The sequence below is a fragment of the Lycium ferocissimum genome, chromosome 8 (assembly GCF_029784015.1).
Source record: "Lycium ferocissimum isolate CSIRO_LF1 chromosome 8, AGI_CSIRO_Lferr_CH_V1, whole genome shotgun sequence".
NCBI lineage: Eukaryota > Viridiplantae > Streptophyta > Magnoliopsida > Solanales > Solanaceae > Lycium > Lycium ferocissimum.
In genome coordinates, this window is record NC_081349.1 from 66420392 (window position 1) to 66443149 (window position 22758).

The 22758-nt window shown below is 36.8% G+C and overlaps 2 protein-coding genes across 5 annotated transcripts; one reads left to right on the forward strand and one right to left on the reverse strand.

Annotated features, from left to right (window-relative positions):
* Positions 1–1306: 1306 nt before the first annotated feature.
* On the forward strand, positions 1307–6735 carry LOC132068837 (uncharacterized). Of its 3 annotated transcripts, XM_059462578.1 has the most exons (5): positions 1454–1555; positions 1705–1831; positions 3323–3743; positions 4755–5052; positions 5956–6735. In XM_059462578.1, the coding sequence occupies exons 3-5, from the start codon at positions 3722–3724 to the stop codon at positions 6530–6532; spliced, it is 897 nt and encodes a 298-aa protein (XP_059318561.1). In that variant the 5' UTR covers positions 1454–1555; positions 1705–1831; positions 3323–3721; the 3' UTR covers positions 6533–6735. The 3 variants fall into 3 exon arrangements, with proteins under 3 accessions (XP_059318559.1, XP_059318560.1, XP_059318561.1); XM_059462577.1 differs by lacking the exon at positions 1705–1831 and having other exon boundaries at positions 1415–1555; XM_059462576.1 differs by lacking the exons at positions 1705–1831; positions 3323–3743 and having other exon boundaries at positions 1307–1555.
* Positions 6736–13608: 6873 nt separating this feature from the next.
* On the reverse strand, positions 13609–21127 carry LOC132068839 (trihelix transcription factor ENAP2). Of its 2 annotated transcripts, none has more exons than XM_059462580.1 (2): positions 19922–21127; positions 13609–13848 (listed from the first exon to the last, which is right to left on the reverse strand). In XM_059462580.1, the coding sequence occupies exon 1, from the start codon at positions 20970–20972 to the stop codon at positions 19929–19931; it is 1044 nt and encodes a 347-aa protein (XP_059318563.1). In that variant the 5' UTR covers positions 20973–21127; the 3' UTR covers positions 13609–13848; positions 19922–19928. The 2 variants fall into 2 exon arrangements, with proteins under 2 accessions (XP_059318563.1, XP_059318562.1); XM_059462579.1 differs by having other exon boundaries at positions 13609–13858.
* Positions 21128–22758: the final 1631 nt, after the last annotated feature.

Consider the following 22758-nt stretch of genomic DNA (forward strand, 5'->3'; position numbering starts at 1 on the left):
AAATTACATAAAATGTGCATAAATGGCCAAATCATCCCATAACTAACGTAGCATTGTTTTGAGTCATCAAACTTGCATTTTCTCATCATGAAACTCATAACGACCATAACGAAAATACTAACGACAATTGTTCATTCACAACTACATTAAGGGGAACCATTCGGCCAACATCACACACATACACCAAGTTGATTTTCATTCTTCTCTTCACTCTACAACAATCAAGACATGCTAACTAAGATTAATTCATGGCTTTGACACACAACACACACACGGCTAACTTCATGCATACGGCTTCAACTTCAACACAATTTCCATCATGAATTTCTTCCTTTTTAGCATACTACAACACATATGAACCCTTCATAACACATAAAACAAGATTAAAACTCACCTTTCTTCTTCAACTTCTTAGCTTGTCCAAAGTTGGTTAATAGAGAAAACGAGCAAACTATCGCCCGAAACAACGACTCCATGTTATTGAGCACCCTTGAATTAGCAACTTTGCTTGAGGAATTTATTTTTTTGATGGCCAAATCTTGGTCCTCCTTTTTCTCTTCTTTGGTCGTGTCTCTCCTTCTTCTTTCTTCTTGTGTTTTCTCTAAGTTTCTTGAAAATTCTCTAAGTGTAAAATGATTCTTAAGATGACTAAGTCATCCTTTAAGTAGCCACACACAACAATTCCATGTGGCCATGGCCCAATAAGTGGCCGGCCCCCTTGCCCCAAATTTTTTTTTTTTTTTTTTGAATTTTCAAACTTTCCCAAAATAGCTCACTTACTAAATATGGAAAATTCCTCCAAGTGTTTTCTTAACATTTCCAAGACATTGAAATCATACACAATTTAAGCCTTTAAAACAATCGCAAGTCTCTCGGGATAGCCTTGTCCCTAACTTCTCATAATTCACTCGAGTTGTCCAGTTACTCAAAATACGGGATATAACAATATGTAACTATTAAAATATAAGTGTTTGCGTTTATGATCTTAATAAATTTCTGGTTGGTTGGTATTAAATTTGAACTTGTTAGTGACTTCGATTTAAAATTTTATAATCCCTCCTACTCCTTTTTGTAATAAAAATAATTTTTTTTAATTAAAGTGTTTGTGCATTAAAGGTAAAAACTTACCCGCATACGAAATTTACAGCAAATTAATGGATCGTGACATGCGTTTGAATATTGCAATCATCACTTAATTATGATATATATATATATATTCACTTCATTAAATAATTTAACTACCATAAATTGTTTGATGCATACACTCGGTTACATTTTCAAATTGTGACCATTCATTATTTCCAAACAAAATATAGGTGTACCCAAATTCGTAGGTGGCGACTAGGGTTTGATAATATTAACAAAGTGAGGAGAGAAAAAAAGGGGTCTGGAGAGAATATGGGTTCGCGAGAGGAGCAGCCAACGCCGCACCTGAGCAGCCTAGTTGTACGCCCCACAAACAGCGGTGGAGAAAATGGAGGTTCGGACTACGAGCCAGGTGAGGTTCGTCCCGATGCACCGTCCTCCTATTCACGTTCCGATCGATTCGATGGTGGTGAGTCCTTTTCTTCTCAATTCCTTCAACTCAGTTACTTAACTATTCCAATCTAGTTGAAGAGTTCTATGAATTGCGAAACCCTAGATCGAAATATTGATTTGATTGTTGGTGAACGTTATAATTGTTTATTTTTGCTGCAATTTCAGAATATAACTCTTTCTACGTCTATGTGGATTCACATGAACTTTAATACTCAATAGCTTTTGCAAATGGATTTAGCAACTATGTACTCTCCTTTTTCTCTTGCTACCTCCCACCAGGTACCAGTACCAGGTAATTTTATCCACTTGGACAGATGGAAAGAAATCACCTAGTGTTTTTGTATCTTTATTTTTAGAGGGGGTTAACTAATGGGCTTTCAAAGGGTCATGGTTGTGATTGCGTACAGTTGTCTCATTGGGGTTGCACATTTATATCTTCGTTATCAAGTTAATTTGACATCAACAATGGTTGGGTCCAATATATGATTCCTACTGTTGGGGCTTATTCCATTCCATTGCTCAATATTTTTTCTTTTCGGACAAAGCAGGAATTCTCCAAGTCTTGCAACCAAAAAGACTCCTAGCAGAAGCCTGGTTTGTTATAAGTGTACCAATAACGGCTAACCTAAACTCCAAATAGTTACTATGGCTTATAACAATTCTTTGCTTCCATGTTGTTTCGTTCTTCATTTAGCCCATACTATTTCTAAGATATAAGACGAATTTACTGTATTTAATTGTAGTTCATCTTCAATTAACATGGTGCTATTATCCATATAGTTCACTGTCTGATGCATTTTGTCTATGTAGTATGATCAAATCATCTTAGTCATTTTTTCTTCTGGTTATGTTCATGTGATCAGTTTCTAATTTTTTAGTAATTTTGGTATGACAGAATGACAGAATCAGCTTAGCTTTCTCATTTCGGCGATGCTCTGTCTTGTGGGTATGTTGGGTCTTAGAGGCTCAACAATCTCTCCATTTAGCATAGATGGTCTCACGACCATTCTCTTTCACTTTGCTATGTATTTCTGTTGCATAACACCCTCGTAGCACATTTACAATTTGGCCTTGTTATTTTAGTTCAATGCCTTACAACTTCATCTATCATGCCATTATTCTAAAAGGCTGAGCATAGATACTTGAATTGTTTTCCTTTTGACACCATAATTCGGTCTAGTCTCATTTCAGAATTTTCTTATGCATGCTAACTTGTTTAGCCTGCACCCTATCTTACTTTTACTTGTCCTAAAACCTGTACTTTCTGGATTACTTCTCCACCATTCAAGCTTTTGGGTTAACTACCTCACTGGTTTCGTCAATTAAAACGATAACATCCCTGAAAGTATAAACCATGAAATTCATCTTGTATACTATTGGTGTACTCATATGCAGCTAGGGTAAAAAAGTAGAGGCTCAACTTCGTTGTGAACATCTATACTTTTTCCCCCTAATTGTTGTATGTTCTAGTTCATACTCAATTCCTTCAATTCCTTCATGTTCAATGCCATAGTGAAGTGGCTACAGTTTGACTCTTCCTATCGACCTTGAATCCACTAGATGTTATTAATGAGGTAGTTTGGGAGATTACAGGCTTTAGGCCTTCAACATGACAAAAATTTGAGAGATCTATTCCATCAGACAAATTTCTTTCATGCCAAGCCTCTGCATTTCTCAGCGATAAATAACACCGTTTATCCACTCACTTGATTCCCGTTGTTGTTCTCCAGTATCATTTACGGAGTGTTGAATTGTGAATGAATTTTGCTATTGTGTTTTACAGCTGAGCACTTTGCCTGGTGCAAGAACTTTGGTCTTGAAGAAGGCACATGGTGGGGTTCTGGTGAGAAATTTTGTTGGGGTATTTGGAACAGGAAAGGGTATATGTCATGTATCATATTTTAAGGACTTTTGCATGAGCTGTAAACTCTTTGTACCGTGTTGTGTTTCATGTGATGCTCTATTGATAGCGCGCTTGTATGGATTCGTATAATTATCTCTTTGAAGGAAATTGAGAATGTTACATGAGGTATCTGAGAGACCTGATCCATCACTGTATGGTTAATGTTGTGAATGAAGTGCCTTTGCTGATTGTCTTAAGAGTTGTATTATTGAGTGGCTGGAAATGCTGCAGGGGCGGTGAGTGGTAATTGGTGAAACTTGACAAAGATCCCAACTCCTTATGAAGCAAGAGATATCATTTGGTACACACTGATTGCCTGGTTATTTGGTGTTTCGAGTCCATCCCAACCCTTGTCATTTGGATTCAGGGAAATGATAGTGTTTTAGTCTTTTCAATTTTTTGCTTTCTCCATTTAGCAGTGGTTTTTGAGATTTATTCTTTTAGAACTTTATTTGCTGGTTAAGTAGGAATTGAATTGGGATGCATGTGCATTATTTGCTTTGCTCCAGATTAAATTTTGGTGAATAAGAGATTCCATGTAAGTTTCGACGCATCAGTTCCATCTAGAAGCTTGAACTTAATAGGTCTTATCAACAAACTGCGAGCTGGTTTGCAGAAGGAGTTCAGTGATGGGATTTTCTCAGCCATTTGCACAAGCGTTTATGATGGTTTTGGTTGGTTTCATTCATTTTACAGTCCTTTGGCTAAGGAGTTGGAATGCATTTTGACTCGATTGTTAGCAGTTTGGTAATTTTATGGCATGCACTTTGCCTGGGTTGTTAGCAGTTCGGTAATTGTAACGCCCCTTGGCTCTGGTGCAGTTTGAAGTCTGGTTTGAAGTTTCCAATTACTGCTTACGATGGTAGTGTTGGTTGTTTCTCATCGATGAATATGGGTTTTCTATTTGTCTCATTTAGAGGGAATTAATGTCAACCGTGAAATGAATGTGACCATGGTACTGGCTTCACATTTAGTAACCAGGTCTATTTTTCTGCGAGGATTTCAATAACTTATCATGTGAGGTGTGGATGATATGGAAAAATATAGTTTTCTACGGTTGATGCTCTGTAATAATTTAATTTGAGACATAACTTTGAAGACAGTCATCCTTTGAGATTCACATTCTCTTCATGCTACTATTTCTCTTATTTTCGACAAGAAGCTCTGAACAATGGTAACAAGTTGCACAAGCGTAATCCAATTGTTGTTGGCATTTCATGGGTTCCACACTTTAGCTTAATTAGGAAATAATATGGGTAACTTTCTCTCATGATAGCACCTCTTATGTTTGGGATTCGCTGGATTTTTTCAGGATATAGAGCGCATGCAGGTTCTGTTTCACCTGTGCGCCATAGGAATGCAGATGATCGGTATAGTCCTGATTTTGATCATTCAGGTGGCCCACCACGTAGTCGTGGATTTGGTCGCGGTAGAGGTCCTGGTAGACATCGACACTATTCACCCCCTTATGGTCGTGGGAGAGAAGCTGGCATGTTTGTTGGCAGAAGTTATGATGGACCTGGTTATGGTGCAGGGCAAGTTAGAGGTCTTCCTAGAGGTAATCCAAATGTTCAGCCAAGAGATGGTGACTGGATGTGCACGGATCCCTTGTACGTTCTGATTCTTTCTCTCCCCTATTTATTTTAGCATTGAATTGTCCTTTGAATATGCTTCATTTCTTTTCTCCTAAACTTACGTTTTGCTTTCATTGCCTGAAAATGTTATCTTGTCTCTGCTAAGATTCTGACTCAGTGGAAGTCCTTGATTGAATGCATTGAATTAATTGAGAGCTTCAATATGTCATTGCTGTATAAGGATCGTTTGTATGGGAGATACTCTCTTTAGAACTTCTCAAACACCAACTTTCATTTGAAGCACTTGAATTGAAACATGATTCTAATCAATGATCTGTTTAAAAGAAAATCAGTGATAGGTTTGAATTGCAGTAAATGCTTTTGGCACCTATTATTGCCACGATTTGCCTTCAGGTCCGTAACTAGTAGCCAGATGCAGCACAACTTATATTGAAAGTTGCTCTTGCTAAAAGTTCTGTTTTTTCAAGGTTTAGAATTAAGTGACAAATAAACCATCATTTTATGCAAGAAGAGCTTAGACAAAGATAACTTTGCTGCTAACTAAGAAACTAGCAAGAACGTTGAATAGATTTATTGTGTTCTTTTCTGATCATTTGTAATGTTTGAACTGCTTCAATAGTATTAAGTTCTAGAAGTAGATTTTGTAAGGACTGGATGTACTGTACTTTGATTTTGAGGAAGCAGAAATGATAGGGGATTACCAGGTAGGCATTCACAGAATTGACATTACATAAGCGCTTTGGTTGTTTCGTTGATGTCTATTGCTGATTACCTGTGTCTGTTGATACTGATTGCTAAATCATGGCCAGAAGCCCAGAACTGTAATTGCTTACTCTCCGAAGAAGGAAAAGAGAAAGTAAAATCTTCTGTTCTAGATGTAATAGTTGTGCATCATACTCGGCTTTCCTGACATTGCAGATGTAACAACTTGAACTTTGCAAGGCGAGAGTACTGTAACAAATGCAAAAGGCCTCGATACACATCTGCTGGGAGTCCTAGGAGGGGTTATCCTGGCCCCCCTCCCCCTCGTCGCTTTCCTGGGCCCCCAATCAACCGTTCTCCGGGAAGGTTTGCAAATGGGTATAGGTCCCCTCCTCGTGGCTGGGCTAGAGATGACCCCAGAGATTTCAGAGCTGGGGGTCCTCATGCCAGATATGAAGGGAGGTTTGCAGGTCCGCCAATCCGTAGAGATAGGCCTGATTTTGCTGATGCTGATTTTAGGGACCGGAATAGGTTTGAAAGGCCCCCAGCCCTGGATTGGGGACATAGAGATCGTGGGAGAGAGAGCTATTTAAGTGAGAGGAAAGGTTATGAAAGGCGAACACCATCTCCGCCTCATCCACCAGTACTATCACCTCGTGGCGAATGGGACCGTGATATCAGGGAAAGAAGCCGTTCTCCAGTGAGAGGTGGCCCACCACCTAAAGACTATCGTCGTGATTTATACATGGGAAGGGGACGAGATGATCGGCGGGTTGGACGAGATGCATATTAGCTGGCGTTGAAATGATTATATTTGTTGAACTAGATGTATGTTACCTGGTTAGCAAAGGTAAAGCGACAGAAATATTGTCCTAGTACTAGTATTATCCAAGCACATATCTTCTATCAAGAAAAGAACCCGTTTATGTAACCTTTTTTGTGCAGCCATTTGCAGTTGTTGAACCCAAAGTTTTTGGGGATCTCCCTTTTTGTTTATTCCGTTTGCCTTAACATATTCTCCGCATTTCTTAGCACGTCTTGTGGTATTGTTGTAGCGATTATTAGAAAATTGTTGCCATAGTGCTGTGATTAGATGGTTAACCTTGGAAGTCTGCTTACCATATTCGAAAGATATGGTAATGAAACGATGGTTCAAAATTTTAATTTGTTATCAAACCTATCTTTGCCGACGAAGCAAAATATATTTATATATATACACCTAAATGATAGCTGGTAGCTAAGGATTGGTCTATTACACTATCCTGTTGATGCCTGATTTTCAAATATTTTTTAAGTTTTTCTGTAATTATAGTTTTGAACCATGTAGAAAATAGTATTTATACAGCTGATCTCGACTTGCTTGAAGTTAAAACACAGTATTGGTTGTTATTGTAGTATGGTCTTAGGAGCTTGGACTTGTCGGTATTAATTGTGTTGATGCATTGTGCTTACAGTAGTCGCATTGTTCGTGTGTCGGCCATATTCCATTTCGAGAATTTTACACGGGAAACCTATTATTAAGTCCCAATTATAATTATATAGGGTATCTACACTTAATTATAAAATATAACAATATTTAGCATATCATAGCAAATAATAAAAAAAGTAAGTGATAGATTCCAATCTTCAAATAATAAAAAAAGTAAGTGATAGATTCCAATCTTCACCATTTTGGGCTCTAATCTTTCCAGTTTCCTCTCCTTGTCTTTTCATCAAACAGAGTCAAAGTTGTGAACTCCACCTAAAGCTCCATTGATAACCATTAAAATCTTTGAATTTTGAATTTAAAAATCGGATTTGCAAAATTGTTATTTGTTTGGATTGAGTGTTGTTGCAAATATTTAGAATATCCTTTGGAGTTTATATGTCACTTTTGAGTAGTTTGGTGTATATCAGAATTGATTTTGATTGGAATTTCATATTGAAACTTGAAGAGGAAGAGCAACTAGCTGTACATACTTTGTACGTTGGGTTTATCTTATTTGTATGTGTAGCATCCCTTCGGGAGGATGCCACTTACGAAACAAAAGCTAATTTCACACTTATAACGTTCAGAAGAATTTATATCAAAAGATATCCACAATAATTTAGTGGCGGAAATAGGCCCATGCGAAAAATGTTTAAAAGTGCGACATTTTCTTTCTTAACAAAACATTTCGTAACATCCCTTGAAGAAATACAATATCAGAGTATCAATTTAATATGGTAGCACCCTTCTTGAATAATCAAAATGTTGAAGCAACTTCCTAATGAAATTATATTTCCATTCAGCACCATTACAGGTTCATATTATACACGAATTTCAAACGTGTGAATATCAAAAGAAAACTAGTCTCCTCCTTGGTACATAATTACAAGACAAATGTAAATTTAGTACATGTCATGACTTGGGTTGAAAGCACACCCTAAAATAGCAAAACAAGTCACCAAGTTCAAGTTACAAGCATATGGTCTTATGTCCAACAAGCCTCCAAAATCACATACATAAGTGTGACATATGGATCATATACAAGTCCCCAAAAATTTACAAGACCTAGATGCATATGCAAATGTGATCTTCACTAAAGCTCCCAAAAAAGTCTACTCCAAATTGCCATCTTCATATCTCTTCCCGTACATTACCTACGATAGAAAACAACTATCGCTAAGCATAAGGCTTTGGGCTTAGAGCCATTAGATTCTCCAATTCCCTTAGCAATCATAGGAGCTCAATGAGATAAAAATAAATCAAGTAAACAAGTAGATCAAAAGTATCAAATATCAAACCTTGAAGAGTTTCAAAATATCGATATCAATACTCGAAGGCTCAAGTGTCAAGAAAGCTTATAATTCGATTCAAGAGAATTTGTCAAATAACTAAATTCGCCCAATAAGTACATCATGCCATCACACCAAGCACAATCAATATCAAGATGGACCGAAGCCCCAAATCAAGTAGGGCCGAAACCCAATAATCAAGAGAATCAAGAACTGTCACGACCCACGCCGGTGAGTCGCAATGAGTGCCTGATCTCTAGTGACCAAACACCGCTATATTGTACCTGGATAACACTGAATAGCAAGGGCCCATAAATAACTCAATCTGAACTATACTAACTCAAGAAAGGATAACATCATGAACTCTGTACCATCAGGATATATATATGAACTGGAAGAATGGTGCAAGCCGACTAGGCCGCTACATTTGCTGTACACAAAAGAATAGTAGCCGACAAGGCTACGTCACATGTCATCTACATACAACCGTCTACAGACCTCTACTGGAGTATAAAGCTATAAAAAGGACGGGACAGGGCCCCGTCATACCCATATACATGCATCTAAAAAAAAATAGCATACCAAAGTAAATTGCAGCTCCGGATCAAGTGGAGCGCACCGACCACCGCTGGATAAAAGTCCTACTGAGCTAGACTGCCTGTTTGCCTATCTGAACCTGCGGGCATGAACGCAGCGCCCCGAGCAATAGGGGAGTCAGTACGGGTAATGTATTGAGTATGTAAGGCACAAGAGTAACATATACATAAAAGTCATGAAAGAAATCTGAAACTCAAAGGCCAAGCCGTCTATCTGAATACATCTGCAGATCTGTACATCTGAAAATATCTATATAAATCCGTAAAACTGAAAATGCCTTCGAGGGCGTATGATATGCATGCTCTCTATGAAAATCATGTATATACATGTAGGTCATAGCGCTGAGGAACGATCAGCCCGATCCATATCTCATATCCTCTCGGCCTCTCTACGGCCATCATCAATATCATCATCACTGTGCACCAGCTGATCAGGTGGTAATGCGTATATAACACCTATCCCTTTTTCCCCTCATATCCCATATATACATATAATATTCGCGTATATAACTCCTTCTAATCATAGGTCAATGTGCATAAATATATATGAATGCAATGCATGAATCAACTGAATACATAGAACTCTCGAAATGACATAAGGTCGTACTACCTCTGATGGACATCTTTGAGCTAATATCATCAATATAAGAAATCTTAAGACCCATGAATAGAAGGAACAATCATAAACGGGGTATAGGAACATCAAAGACTGAAGCACTCCTAGTGCTTCTAAGAGTAGAGTAATATGAAAGCTCGTTTACTCGCTTGTTAGTTCATCGATTTGTCTAGAGAGGGTGTAGCCCAAAGTGGACTCTACTAGAAAGTCAAGATGCTATATAGGCAACTGGCCTTAGAGTAGTGTATCGAACTAAAGGACAGAAGCGCCCCATAATCATTGACGAGGAGGAAGGCTCCCCTTTATTTGAATACCTACCTACGGCTTTGATTGTTATTACTTTTGCAGGAGCTATGACGTCATTCCTTGTGGCAACCACTAGAATATTACAGAATGATCTAAAGAGGGTCGATGCTAAAATGAAAGAATATATTCGCTTCTCAAGCTAACTATGCTAATATCCCGAGCTTGACAAATCTATATACAAGACCAAGTATCAATTATTAGACTAGAACGTATGCATATACCAACCTTAGTCTCGTTTATAACTTAACGAAACTTAAGCAAAGATCTCCTTTGTAGAGTTAATAATTCCTCCACTTCCAATTCAACCCAAACACCAACAACAACAATATCAATACTCACATATCAAAATATAATCAAATCTATCCCAAAGCATTCCTCAAGACGGCGCTTAACCCTAACTTTACCCTTATTCAACTTACCACTTCCTTAACTATATTTCTTTTACTTAAAATCACCAAAACTCTTAATAATAAACTCAAACACAAAGGTAGGAATCATATACATACCTTGAAGAGACTAGAATACCAAGAATCCACTCCAACTCAAACTTCTAAGCTCCACAACTTCAATGAAACCCTAGGAGCAACCTTCTGCTTCTCTAGCTTGGGCTTTTTACGGGTTCGGATCTTACTAAAACTCCTCCAATTTGATGGAAAATGTTGAGGGTAAATATATTAGGGTTTTCTCAGGGTCGGAGGATGAAAATAATGAGGATAAAACGTGAGAGACATTTATATAGAAGTAGAACAAAAGGGTTCTAGTGGTGCGGTTCGGCGAGCGGGTCGACGGCCCGTCGACTTGCACCGTCAATCAGCCACTGGAGATTCAAAGATGGTGGCGTGTCGACGGCGTGGGTTGACACCACCGCCGACACGTAGACGGTCCGTCAAAGGGGACTGGTTTCTTGCTAGTTCCCTAAGTCTTTCCGGCTCGCGGCGATTCGGTTCGTTTAGCTTCTAATCCTATCGAATTGCAAAGAACACATGCTTGTACTTCGTTACACGGGGTAAGACACTTGATATCACAAAACTCGGGTACGGGTCTCCATTCTAAGGGCATACTCAACTAGGAAAACATGGGCTTTCTTACGATAAAAACGAGAGGCGTAACAAGAACCATAGTAAAGATGGCTTTCTAGTTCGTACTTAACATGGAGAAGTTCCATAACTAAGACGAACCACAAATCCAAAGTCAAGATGGCATAAGATCCGAGTCAAGAGGCATGTCGATATCGGTGACAAAGTCACAGCAACAAGAATGCAAAATGATCAAGCAATTCGTACAAGTGGGCGATTTAGCGAATATTTTGCAATACTTGAGATAATAACCATACAATGATATAAGATGAAGAGAAAGGAAACAACACATCAAGATACTTCAAAAATCCCACAAAATAAAGATATTCCAAGTTCAAGCTTATACACAAACCTTGGCGTTTTACCACCCAACAAGTTCTACCACAACTCGAGGTGTTCAAATCGTCTACGCTATAGACCAACCAAAGTCCACTTCGTCAAACAATTCCTCTTAGCTTGTATAAGAGTATATATACCTTAAATACACAATCAGATATCTATTTAAGTTCAATGGTTTCAGCACGTCGAAACTAAACATGATATCAGTGAAAATCACCCTAAACTATCAAAACAGAAATCCGACGACTACCGTCTTGTAACGTGGCTCGATTTCAAAGGGGTAAATGGCAAAAATAGACTTTTTGGTCTTAATGAACATTGTAGATATATGTCTTGGGATTTTAGAGAAATTTAAATCACTCCTATAGCCGTTTTGTGCAAAAAGATATGCTTAAAATAATAACAATAGTACATGTAGGGTTTGCAAAACAATGTAAATGCCGGGCAAAGACTCGCTCGTACTTCATCACCCCTTTTCGAGTAAATACAAGCAAAACTAGGTTTTGGAGCCTGAACGAAAGTTGTAGGGCTATGAAATAGCTTTCTAGAACAGCTTGGATCACTTAAAACTAAATTTTATACTAGGAAATATGCTGAAAACACTAACAACTATCCAGTTCAAAATGGGTTTTGTAACTTACCTCAATCGTGTGGAGTTGTTTGTGGCTCAACCAAAATAAGTCTTGATGATTGACTTAGTGGGAGAATTTGATGAGTGGAGAGGGGTTTTGGGGTTTTATTTTCTTGGAGAAAACGAAATTGGGGTGGTGGAGAGGATATGAACCAAAAGGTATATATGTCCTTGGATAAGGATGAAAAAAAAAAAAAAAAAGAATGCCCAAACTTTTATATATATCTATTGTATTTCATACTAAATTTATCAAGAGGATGATAAGTGGTAAACATAACAACATCACGAAACTTCCTTGTAAATATTAACACAATCTAAAGTAAGCAATTTTCATATATCGTCAAATTCACGTAGGGAGTGCGAAGTAAATATATCCTTACTATAAAGATATGATCAATTGAAAATTCAAGTATTTTTTTTTTTGGGTGTTACAGTATGTCCAAAAGATATTAATGGACATAAAGTTTCATACACAACAACAACATACCCAATATATTTTCATAGATGGGGTCTGGGAGGGTAGAGCGTACACAAATATTACCCCTGCCCTCTTGGAGATACAGAGACAATTGTATGTTTTTTGCATGAATGTATAAACATATTGTAACATTTTGAAAAACAATTCTTTTCGCTAAAGCCGGATAATTAGACCCCTAAGTAGGCGTTTGGACATGTGATTTCATATCATGATTTCAAGTCATGAGATGAAATCAGTGTTTCAACATGCGATTTCATCTCATGAGATGATGAAATCCCAAATCATCCGAAAAGACATTATTTGGGATTTCAAATCGTGATTTCAAAATTTTTAAATGTAAAACTTGACCCATAAGTTTATATTTTATAAAAAAAGACCCATAAGTTGGTAGATATTTTTAACAATTACTCTCACCAATCATTTACCAATCTCATTAACTTTTACCAACCGTTATTTATGTTCGTACTATGCGAGAGGATTATATTAAAGAGTAGTTACATTACTATTCATGTTAAATTTTTCTTTTTATTGAACTAAAATTTGATCAATTGAGTTGTATTTTTTAGAGGCCTTTTAACAATGTATTAATTTTGTTATGAACTATGACTTACTCATTTGGTAAGATTATATAACAACTGGGAAAGTTAATAATTTTCACAACTTGTGAGGTTTTTATGTCTATAAAGAAAAAAATACAAACTTAAAAAATCCAAATTGCATGTCCAAACATGATTTCGTTTCATGATTTCAAATCATGTCCAAACGGCTCCTTAATTTACATCTTTAGGTAAAAGTCCCGTTCTTAAAAGAAAACACAAAATCCAAGACATCATATCTGCAATTCATGTAAGAGCATTAGACTGCATATACGGATTTCAGTAACTCGTCTGCATCTAATCGTCGTTCTTTAGTTCTAAACATAATCTAGTTGACATATTTTAATTCAACTTATGGTTCTGATGAAGCTAATTTGGCTTGGCCAATTTAAATGTAGTTATAGTCATTTCAGTAAAATAATGTATGGTACTAAATTCCTAATTGAATTTAAAGTTGAATATAACACGATGCAGTAACTTGGAATATGCTAATAGTAAAAGCAAATTTATTACATTATCCGTCCGGTAAAACACTTGAATTAACCCCATAATCTCAACATGATAGGAAAAATTGGGCACATTTTCCACATGCTTAGTACAAAGCAAAATCCAAATATTTGCAGAATAACTTGAAATCGCTTCTCCCTATGCTTCAAACGGGAATGTTCCTCACAAAATCTTCAGTGATTTAGCTCTAATTTATAATCTTTTATCCTGCAAAAAGCTAAACAAATAACAAATTATTCATGAGAAACATCGTCTGGGAGCACACTCAATAGGAAGCAACCAATTACATTAATGTAGATGTCCAATTCCAGTGGAAGTACAATTAAAAAGAAAACTGCCTATCCATTAAGGCAGACATTACCAACCGTAGAAAGCACTAATCTGGACACAAGAATTACAAACATCAAGACCACGTACCGAGAAATGACTTTTTGCGTATAATATCTATACCTCAAATATTTCTATTTTAAGGAATGAACTACAAATCCAAGATTATTGTTCGAAGCTTTCATTTAACTTTCTGGTTTTTGTCGCATCAGGACCAACTCAAACAGACTTTCCTTTATGTATGAATTTATTTCAGAGCCGATGAGACAGCTTACATTCATTCAGCATGCATTCACCTCCCCGAACTATATTCTTAAGAATTAGACCCTCTTGTAAAAACGACAAAATGAAAGAACAAACCTAGAGTCGAATTACATCCTGAAAGCTTGATACACAAAACAAACCCGCTAACAGGACAAAATGTCTAGAATAACAATGCAAGCAAGCGCTTTACTTAGAAACCCACAAAGCACAGTGTGCACCCAAGTCTTCACTGTATATTATCAGGCCAAGTGATTATCACAATATAAATCAGAACATGTAAAATTTTGACATCTTTCTTTCATTTTCTTGTTCCCCCTTACCTGAGAAGTCATTTCTACTTCTCCCATTTTGTGCCTAAGCTCCTAGATTAGGATTATAGCATCCAATTTCTCCTTTCTGCCCCATTTTAAAAAGTTATCCCTATCTTGAGATGGGATAAGCTATACTTGTTTGATCTTTTTTTCGTAGGACAGTCACAACAATGAAACATGTCTTGATGGAATATTCAAGCCAATTCCACTAACTAGCTCAAACTCCCAGCTTGAGCACTCAATGATAGGGATGGAACTACCCCCAAATAAGTCGAGCTATAATGATCCATGACCTTCCCTAGAAAAGTAAAAATTCTCTCTCAACCTCATTAATTAACTGGTCAATTCACTATGCTAGGCAAAGTGCAATTTAACTTTTGCTCTCATGTAGTCAAGTTTATAACTGATATCTGACTATATATATCTATAAATATATGACTATATAATATATGTCTATGTGTGTGCGTATTTCATTGCATCTACGGGTGTACATGGACCGGGTTGGTTCGGGTTTTTCAAATACCAAACCAAACCAATTACGTCGGGTTTTTAAATCAATAAACCAAACCAAACCAATAAAAGTCGGGTTTTTCGACTTCGAGTTTTTCGGTTTTCTCGTTTTTTTTTTCCCCGAAAAATCTTCATACAAAATATAACTTTTATGTCAAATATTTCTTTAGTCCTAGTAAGATACAACTATATAATTAAGGTGTTTCTTAAGAAAAAAAAATTTAAAAAAAAAAAAAAAGTGAAAATGAGTTATGACATTTTAATAAAATATTTAACAAAAAAATAATGAAATAGCATAAAATAAATATTGCTAATTAATAAGGCATAATGAAAATGATCATCATCTAAAAATACTAAGTCATACTAAAATAAGTACGACTAATAAGTATTAATTACACGACAGAGGAAAAAAAAAATAAGTTATGTATTTTTATTGTCTAAATTAACAATGCAAAACTAAAAGAATAGATATTCAACATTATTGTCATTCTTAGTGTTAGGATTGAATTATTTATGTTATACGCATTAGTATTGATTTGGTTTTGATTTGGACTTTATTTGAGTTACTAACATCTATGAGTTATAAAACTTATTAGAACATTCAAAATTCTAATTCCAAGCGTGAAATAATATGTTAAAAGACAAAAACTATGAAAAAACTTAAGAAATATTTATAAATTACATTATAAGTAAATCTTTTATGTATAAATATATTAAAAATTTGTATACATGTAATGTCGGGTTGGTTTGATTCGGTTTGACTTTTTTTAGTTGAAACCAAACCAAACCGATTATGGTTGGTTTTTTTTTTTTTTCCTAATACCAAACCAAGTCAAACCAAACCACTAGTCGGCTTTTTTTCTCGGTTTGATTCGGATTGTCGGTTTGGTGCGATTTGTCAGTTTTCTTTGTACACCCCTAATTACATCCACCATCAAGTGAATGCTGGAGTGTGCATTACAAAAAGTAAAAACTAAAATCCCTTAATGTACATTTGAGGAATTGAAGAAGTCTAGTAGGCTGTCTAGCTCAATTACATATCAAGTTCTTACAATAAAAAGCCAATAGGGAAATGCATCTCTTTTCACTCTATATACACTCATATTTTCCTTCAAACAAGTTAATAGATTTTTATAGTCTAACTTAAAGTTCAAGAGCTTAAAATTGCGGAAATGAGGATGTTGCGATGAATGTGCGGGCATACTAGGAGAGATAGGATTAGAAATGAAGATATAGGGGACAAAGTGGGAGTGGCCTCGGTGAATGATAAGATGCGGGTAACGAGGCTGAGATGGTTTGGTCATGTGCAGAGGAGATGCATGGATGCCCCAGTGCGGAGGTATGAGATGTTGGCTATGAATGGTTTCAGGAGAGGTAGAGGCATGCCGAGGAAGAGGGGAGATTAAGGACAGACATGGTGAAGGTCCGACCATCGAGGACATGACCTTAGATAGGAGGCTATGGAGGACATGGTTAGGGTAGAAGGGTAGTAGGTAGTCGTGCGTTGCCCTACTTAGTAGGTCCATAGTAGTAGGCGTAGTATTACTTGTATAGTTTCTTGCCCTTCGACTTTTGGTACATGTTGTTATTTCTTGCACTGCGAGTAGTGTATTCATTTGTATATTGACTGTAGTTACTGCCTTTTACATATTTATCTGTGGTAGCTACTGCTTCTTTTTTTCCAGGCTACTTTATCATGACTTTTTCGCTCTCGATATTTTCATTTAATACTGCTTTGATCTACTTGTCCGTATTTCTGTCAAACTTTCTCTTGAGCCGAGGGTCTTTCGGAAACAGCCTCTCTACATTCCGAGGTAGAGGTAAGGGTCTGCGTACACTTACCCTCCCTAGACCCCACATTGTGGGATTTCACTGTGTATGTTGTTGTTGTTGTAGTCTAACTTAAGCTTGATCAAAGCAGGATAGCCTTGGCACAACGGTAAGAGCCATCATGTGACCAAAGATATCACATGTTCAATCCATGGAAACCTCTTGCAAACATGCAAGCTAAAGTTGCGTATAATCCGTGTTGTCAAAGGGAGCTTAAAGTGCGCTTAAGCCCTGAAGCGAGGCTAAAAACATGTTGAGCACTCCGCCTCACTTAATGTGCACTTCAATGTCGTCATCAAGGCTCTAAGACATACTTTTCCTTGCCAATGAGCATTTCTCGAAGAGGCAACACTAAATAATTAATATTTCACTTTATTGCTATTTTTTTCCAATTTCTTCATCCGTATATTTGTTATTCATGCTTATAATTATTAGTCTTGGACTAAACACATATATCTGTATTTTTCTCCATTTGCGCCTTTTTGCATTAAAACCCACACTTAATTTGCGCTTTGCTTAAAGCCCCAACGGACCTTACAACCTTTTTGCGCTTTTGATAACATTGCATATAATAGATCCAATGTGGTCCGCCTTTCCCTGGACCTCCCGGACCCCGCGTCTAGCGGGGTCTTGGCGCACTGGGTTGCACTTTTAAGTTTGATAAAGAAATTCAACCTTATTTAAAAAAATGAGCTTAAATCAAGATGAATTTGGTTTATGGCTGGGCTTTGGGTACATTGGGAGTTCGAGACTAGCTCAAATCAAAAGCTTCCTAATTGTGTTGTTCTTTTAGAGCTGTACAAGACAGCTCCTGAGCTGTTTAGAATTATCCACCCCTGCAAACACAATACCCTGAGTATCCTAGAGATTTGCAATTGCACAGCATATACATGTATACACACACATGCATGTGTATAAAAAGTTTGTTAGAGCATGAGACCTTCTGTAAAAATGAAAAAAATGATCACTAAAAGACCATCCTAGCGTCAGGATCATCCTAGAGCCACAATCACACCCTAAAAGGATGATGTACAAATGAACCCTTATTAAACACGGCAAAAAAGAGCAAATGTCTAGAATAATTATTTATTACAGCAAGCGTCTTCATCAGACACCAGCAAAGCATTGTGTGCACTGGGATCTATATCAAACTTGTGCTTTTTCATCCAACTTTAACGGTAATAATCTCATCCCAATCAAAAAAAAAAAAAAAAAAAATCTCATCCCAATCATTAAGGCGAGATCAGTTACTTGTTTCATCTATTTTCATCCAAATTCTAGGACAATGAAACATGACTAAATGGATTATTCTTACCAAAACACTTCAATAACTAGCCCCATCTTCCACGGCCAGCACTAAACTTCCCCCACAATTGATTACTAGATTTTCCCTTTGCCTATACCTAGGTAAGACTATTATGATCCCCTGGTCTACCCTAGGGAAGTACAATCATACTTAACCTCACTGATTAAGCAAAAGGATATTTTACTAGCTTCTAGACCAAGTAAAATTCTGTTTTGCTCGCTCGCATGCTTGCAATTGATTCTAGCACTAAAGTAACACATTTACTCTCACTACCTTTTACCACATCATTAACTTTGTGTAATCACATTGCTGGCACATGTTATTTTCTATATAGGTTTCACACCAGGGTACTAAGACACAGGGCAGGAAGTTCTTTATATTCTTCTCATGGACCTGACCAAAAAACAAAAGGGCAGGAATATAAATTTTTTTGAGAAAAATTATCATTTTCTGTTATCAACATTAAGTGAGCTGACTGAAAATACAAATCTGTTCAGCATAATATGAGTAGAATGATAACAAAAGATGTCAATGATTTAGATTTCTGACTTTGCCTAGTTAGTGGACATTTTTAACCTTCTTTTGGTAGCGAGGACAAAGGCTGAATAAGCAGATTACCACAAGTCCATCTTGTGGATTTTTGCTAAAAATTCTGTTAGCCTGCTTACGCAAAGGCAGTGATAGGAATCTACCATACCTAGAGGACCAAGAAGTCACACTTCAAATATGGAGAAAGTGCAAGCAAATATGAGGGGATTCTGACAAGCATATGACAATTTGGTATGTGATAAACGGGAACTCGGCAACTTCCTTAGTTTTTAGGCATTTCAGTTTAAGCGCATGAGGACGAGGCCTTAACCCTAATTGTCAAAATAGAAAAGAACTATAGGGGGAGAAGGGAAGGGGAGGATGATAAAACCCTCCCAACTGCTACAAAATCTCATCATAAAGAAGAATATATTGGAATTAAAGAGATTGATATGTTCAATAAGCTGTAATGGGAGAAACGTGAATTTCCATAATAGGAAGAAGAGAGCGAAGATACGTAAAGCATAAAAGATATTCAGCAAAATAGAGGAGAATTAGGCTATAAGATATAACAAAATCTAGGAGAGGCCATGCCGCGGAGAGAAAGGAAAGAAGGAACAGATAGGGGAAAGGCAAGAGAGTTGGAAGACTGAGTACATCGCTTAAACACAACCAGAATTTGTTAGAAGAATAGGATTCTCCAGTATCGATTGGATGTAACATATTGGAATAATTGGGGAAGTTTACATGAGTGAAAGTAGTTTTTTGAGGTGTACCCCTTTTTATACTGTATGTCTAGTTAGAGTATGATTTTGCGTTTTAGGTTAACAGTTAGTTGAACTTGTTTACATGTCAAATGTACTCTCTAGTTGTATACGCTAGCTTCATGCATTAGAGCAATATTACTTTGATAGTTTGACTTATAAAGAAACCATCCCCACTTCCAAATCAAATCAAGGAAAAAAAAATCGGATCAGATCAGTGTCATAATTGATTACTTTCTGCAAAGGTTCATGCAAAAGTGACACCACAATTTTCATAATATAAAAAGGGCAGCCTGGTGCACTAAGTTCCTGCTATGCATCCCCATTTCTGCAAGAGGCTGTTTCCATAATATGCTACTACTATAATCTGATGACATTTACATACATAAAAAGGAACCATATTAAAGTAGGCCAGCTGAATAATCTCTATTTCGACGTACCTGCGCATCAGCCCCTAAGCGAAATGTTGTCAGTCTCATCCTCATCTTGATCGTCATCATTTTCATCGTCGTCCCTTATTTTAGCAATTTCGGCCTGCGCCCTGTCAACAATCTGCTTTTTCTGCAACTCCAAGTCCCTCTGGAAATCCCTTCTCATTTTCTCCAACTCCATCATCTGTTTCCTCTTACTATTCTCAATCTTCTCATATATCAGCCCAAACCTTTGAATCGAATCCGCTAACAACTTAGCCGATTCGTCATCACCACCCGAACCCTCCTCCTCTTCCTCATCCTCATCATTATCCTCAGCATCCGATCCTGCTGGACTATCCCTCATCTCATCCAACACGTTCGACTTATCCAAATACATTCGCGGGTCCATAAACACATACTCACCCGAATCGAGCCCACAACCCAATCCACAATGCCCTTTCATCCTCAAATTCATCAACATATCCATTTTCTTGAAAAATGGCCACTTACTATAAAACCCCCCAACTCCATTTTTCTCCATTTTCGTTATCTCCTTCTTGTACTTCTTTTTCAACACATCTAATTGATTCCTACATTCAATTTCAGTCTTATCAACACCAATCATTTCAGTTACTTTCTCAGCAACTTCACTCCAATCTTCAGCACGTAAACTCCTTCGACCCAACTCCAAATACCTCTCACCCCACACTTCTAACAACACATAACTCTCTTCTTCACTCCACATACCATGACGAGGGGCAAATTCGTAATTTGAGACTAAAGTTTCAAGCTTTCTCTTCTTTTTGTTGTGAAAAGAAGTAGTATTATTATTATCATAGCCATTTGTTTCTCCACTGCTAAATTCTTCTTGGTTTTCTTCTTCTTCTTCTTCTTCTTCTTCTTCTTCTTCTTCTTCATCTTCATCGGATTCATCATCATCGTTGTAATATTGAAATTGATTGTTATAGGGATATCTTGGATAAGAAAAAGAAGTAGGGTTTCGAATTGGGCGAGTTGGTCGAAGAGAAGAAGTGTAGGGTCTTGAAGGGTACCCAGTTTCATCATCAGAATCATCCATATTTACGACAAAGGTGACTATCAAAGTGAAATTTAGCTAGGATTTAAGGTGAATTGCAGTGAGAAAATCCCTGCCTTAGGGTTTCTACAAGGATGGCGTCGGTTTTGATGGAGATATGCATTTAGGGGTTTAGATGAATTTCTCCCACGTTGCAACTTGGAAGATTTAAGTTACGGTGACAAAAAAGTCTGATAATTAGAAATGGTGATGTTTTACTCCATTTTCCTTAAAAATGCGATTAACTAAAATCGATCAATTATAATTTTAAAACTTATAATCTTTTACAAAATACACAAAAACCCATACACATTATACAAAAACTTCTTCCAACCCACACACATCATACAAAAACTACATCCAACCCACTTCCCCCCACGATCCCAACTACTTGTTCATCTTATTTCAAAAAAAAAAAAAGTAGTTCCAGTCCTGTCTCTCTCTCTCCGTTCGCAAAACCGACTCACCACCGTTGTCGTTCATTCCTCTCTCTCCATTGTCGCGCCGCTCTCTCTCTCTCTCTCTCTCCATTCTTGTTGCTTCTCTATTCATTCTCAGGTAAACCTTTTTTTTTTTTTCACTTGGTTCAAAAGTTAGGGTTTTGAAATCGAGAAAAACGATGATTTTGGTTAGAGAAGATGAAGAAGAGTATGGGTTTTTCTTGAATGTTGTTTGTTTTATCGTAGTTTCGTGTATTCGTTGCACTTGTCAGTTTGTAAATAGTGGTTGTGGTTGTGAAATTATGATTTTTGGTGTTGTTTTTGTTCTTCTTCTCCTTGTTGTTTCGAAAAAAGGCTTGCAATTTTGTTGATGTTTTCTAACAACGCATGTTGATGTTAAAGAAATTCAACACTTGTTTGTGATGCTTGCAAACATCCGTCGAGGTTGCATGGTTTGGTGTATTTTGTTTAAGTTGTGAGTGAGATTTGTGATGGTTGTGTGTTTGTAGTGAAATATAGATGTTTTGTAGTTAAATTTAAATGTTTTTGCCGTTGTTGTTGTTGTTGTTGCGAAAATTCAAGACTTGTTTGATAAACTGGCAAACATCCGTCGAGGTTGCATGGTTAAAAAACCTATTCGTGTATTTTGTTTAAGTTGTGAGCAGATTTGTGATGGTTGTGTATTTGTAGTGAAATGTAGATGTTTTGTAGTTAAATTTAGATGTTTTTGCTGTTGTTGTTGTTCTTTGTCATGCTATGGTTTAGGAAAAAGTTTTGATTTTATCCAACAAATTTACCGGATAAAATCAAAACAATTGTCGAGGTTTTTGCAAAGAATCACAGCTTGTTGTAGATATTAACAAGTCATTGTAAAATCAAAACAACTTGCTAAGGATTTGCTACATCGTTTTTTTCTATTTCCAACATATTAAGATTCTCGCCGCAACAAGTAATAAGTTGTTGCAACATATTTCTTAATCTGTTGCAACAATCGATTACTTGTTGCAACATATTCCTTTTCCCTTTTACTAATGTTGCACTAACCAATTAAAAGCCGTTTTTCTATCTCCTGTGTGTAGATAAAATGGCTCCAGTTAAAAAAAAAGGAGAGAAACCAACTGAGGGAGAAAGTAGTAAAAGAGCTAAGGTCCAAACACCATTAGATAAACTTGTGACTGCTATTTGTCAATCAACAACGAGGAAAGAGTTAGTGAAACCTGGGGGCTTCGTAAAAGAGAGGAAACTTCATTGGGTATGAAGAAGAAGTGATAAAATGAACAAAGTGAAGAAACTAGAGAAGAAAGTGAAAAGATGTATGAAAAATCAAAGGAGATGAAGAAAATGAAGAA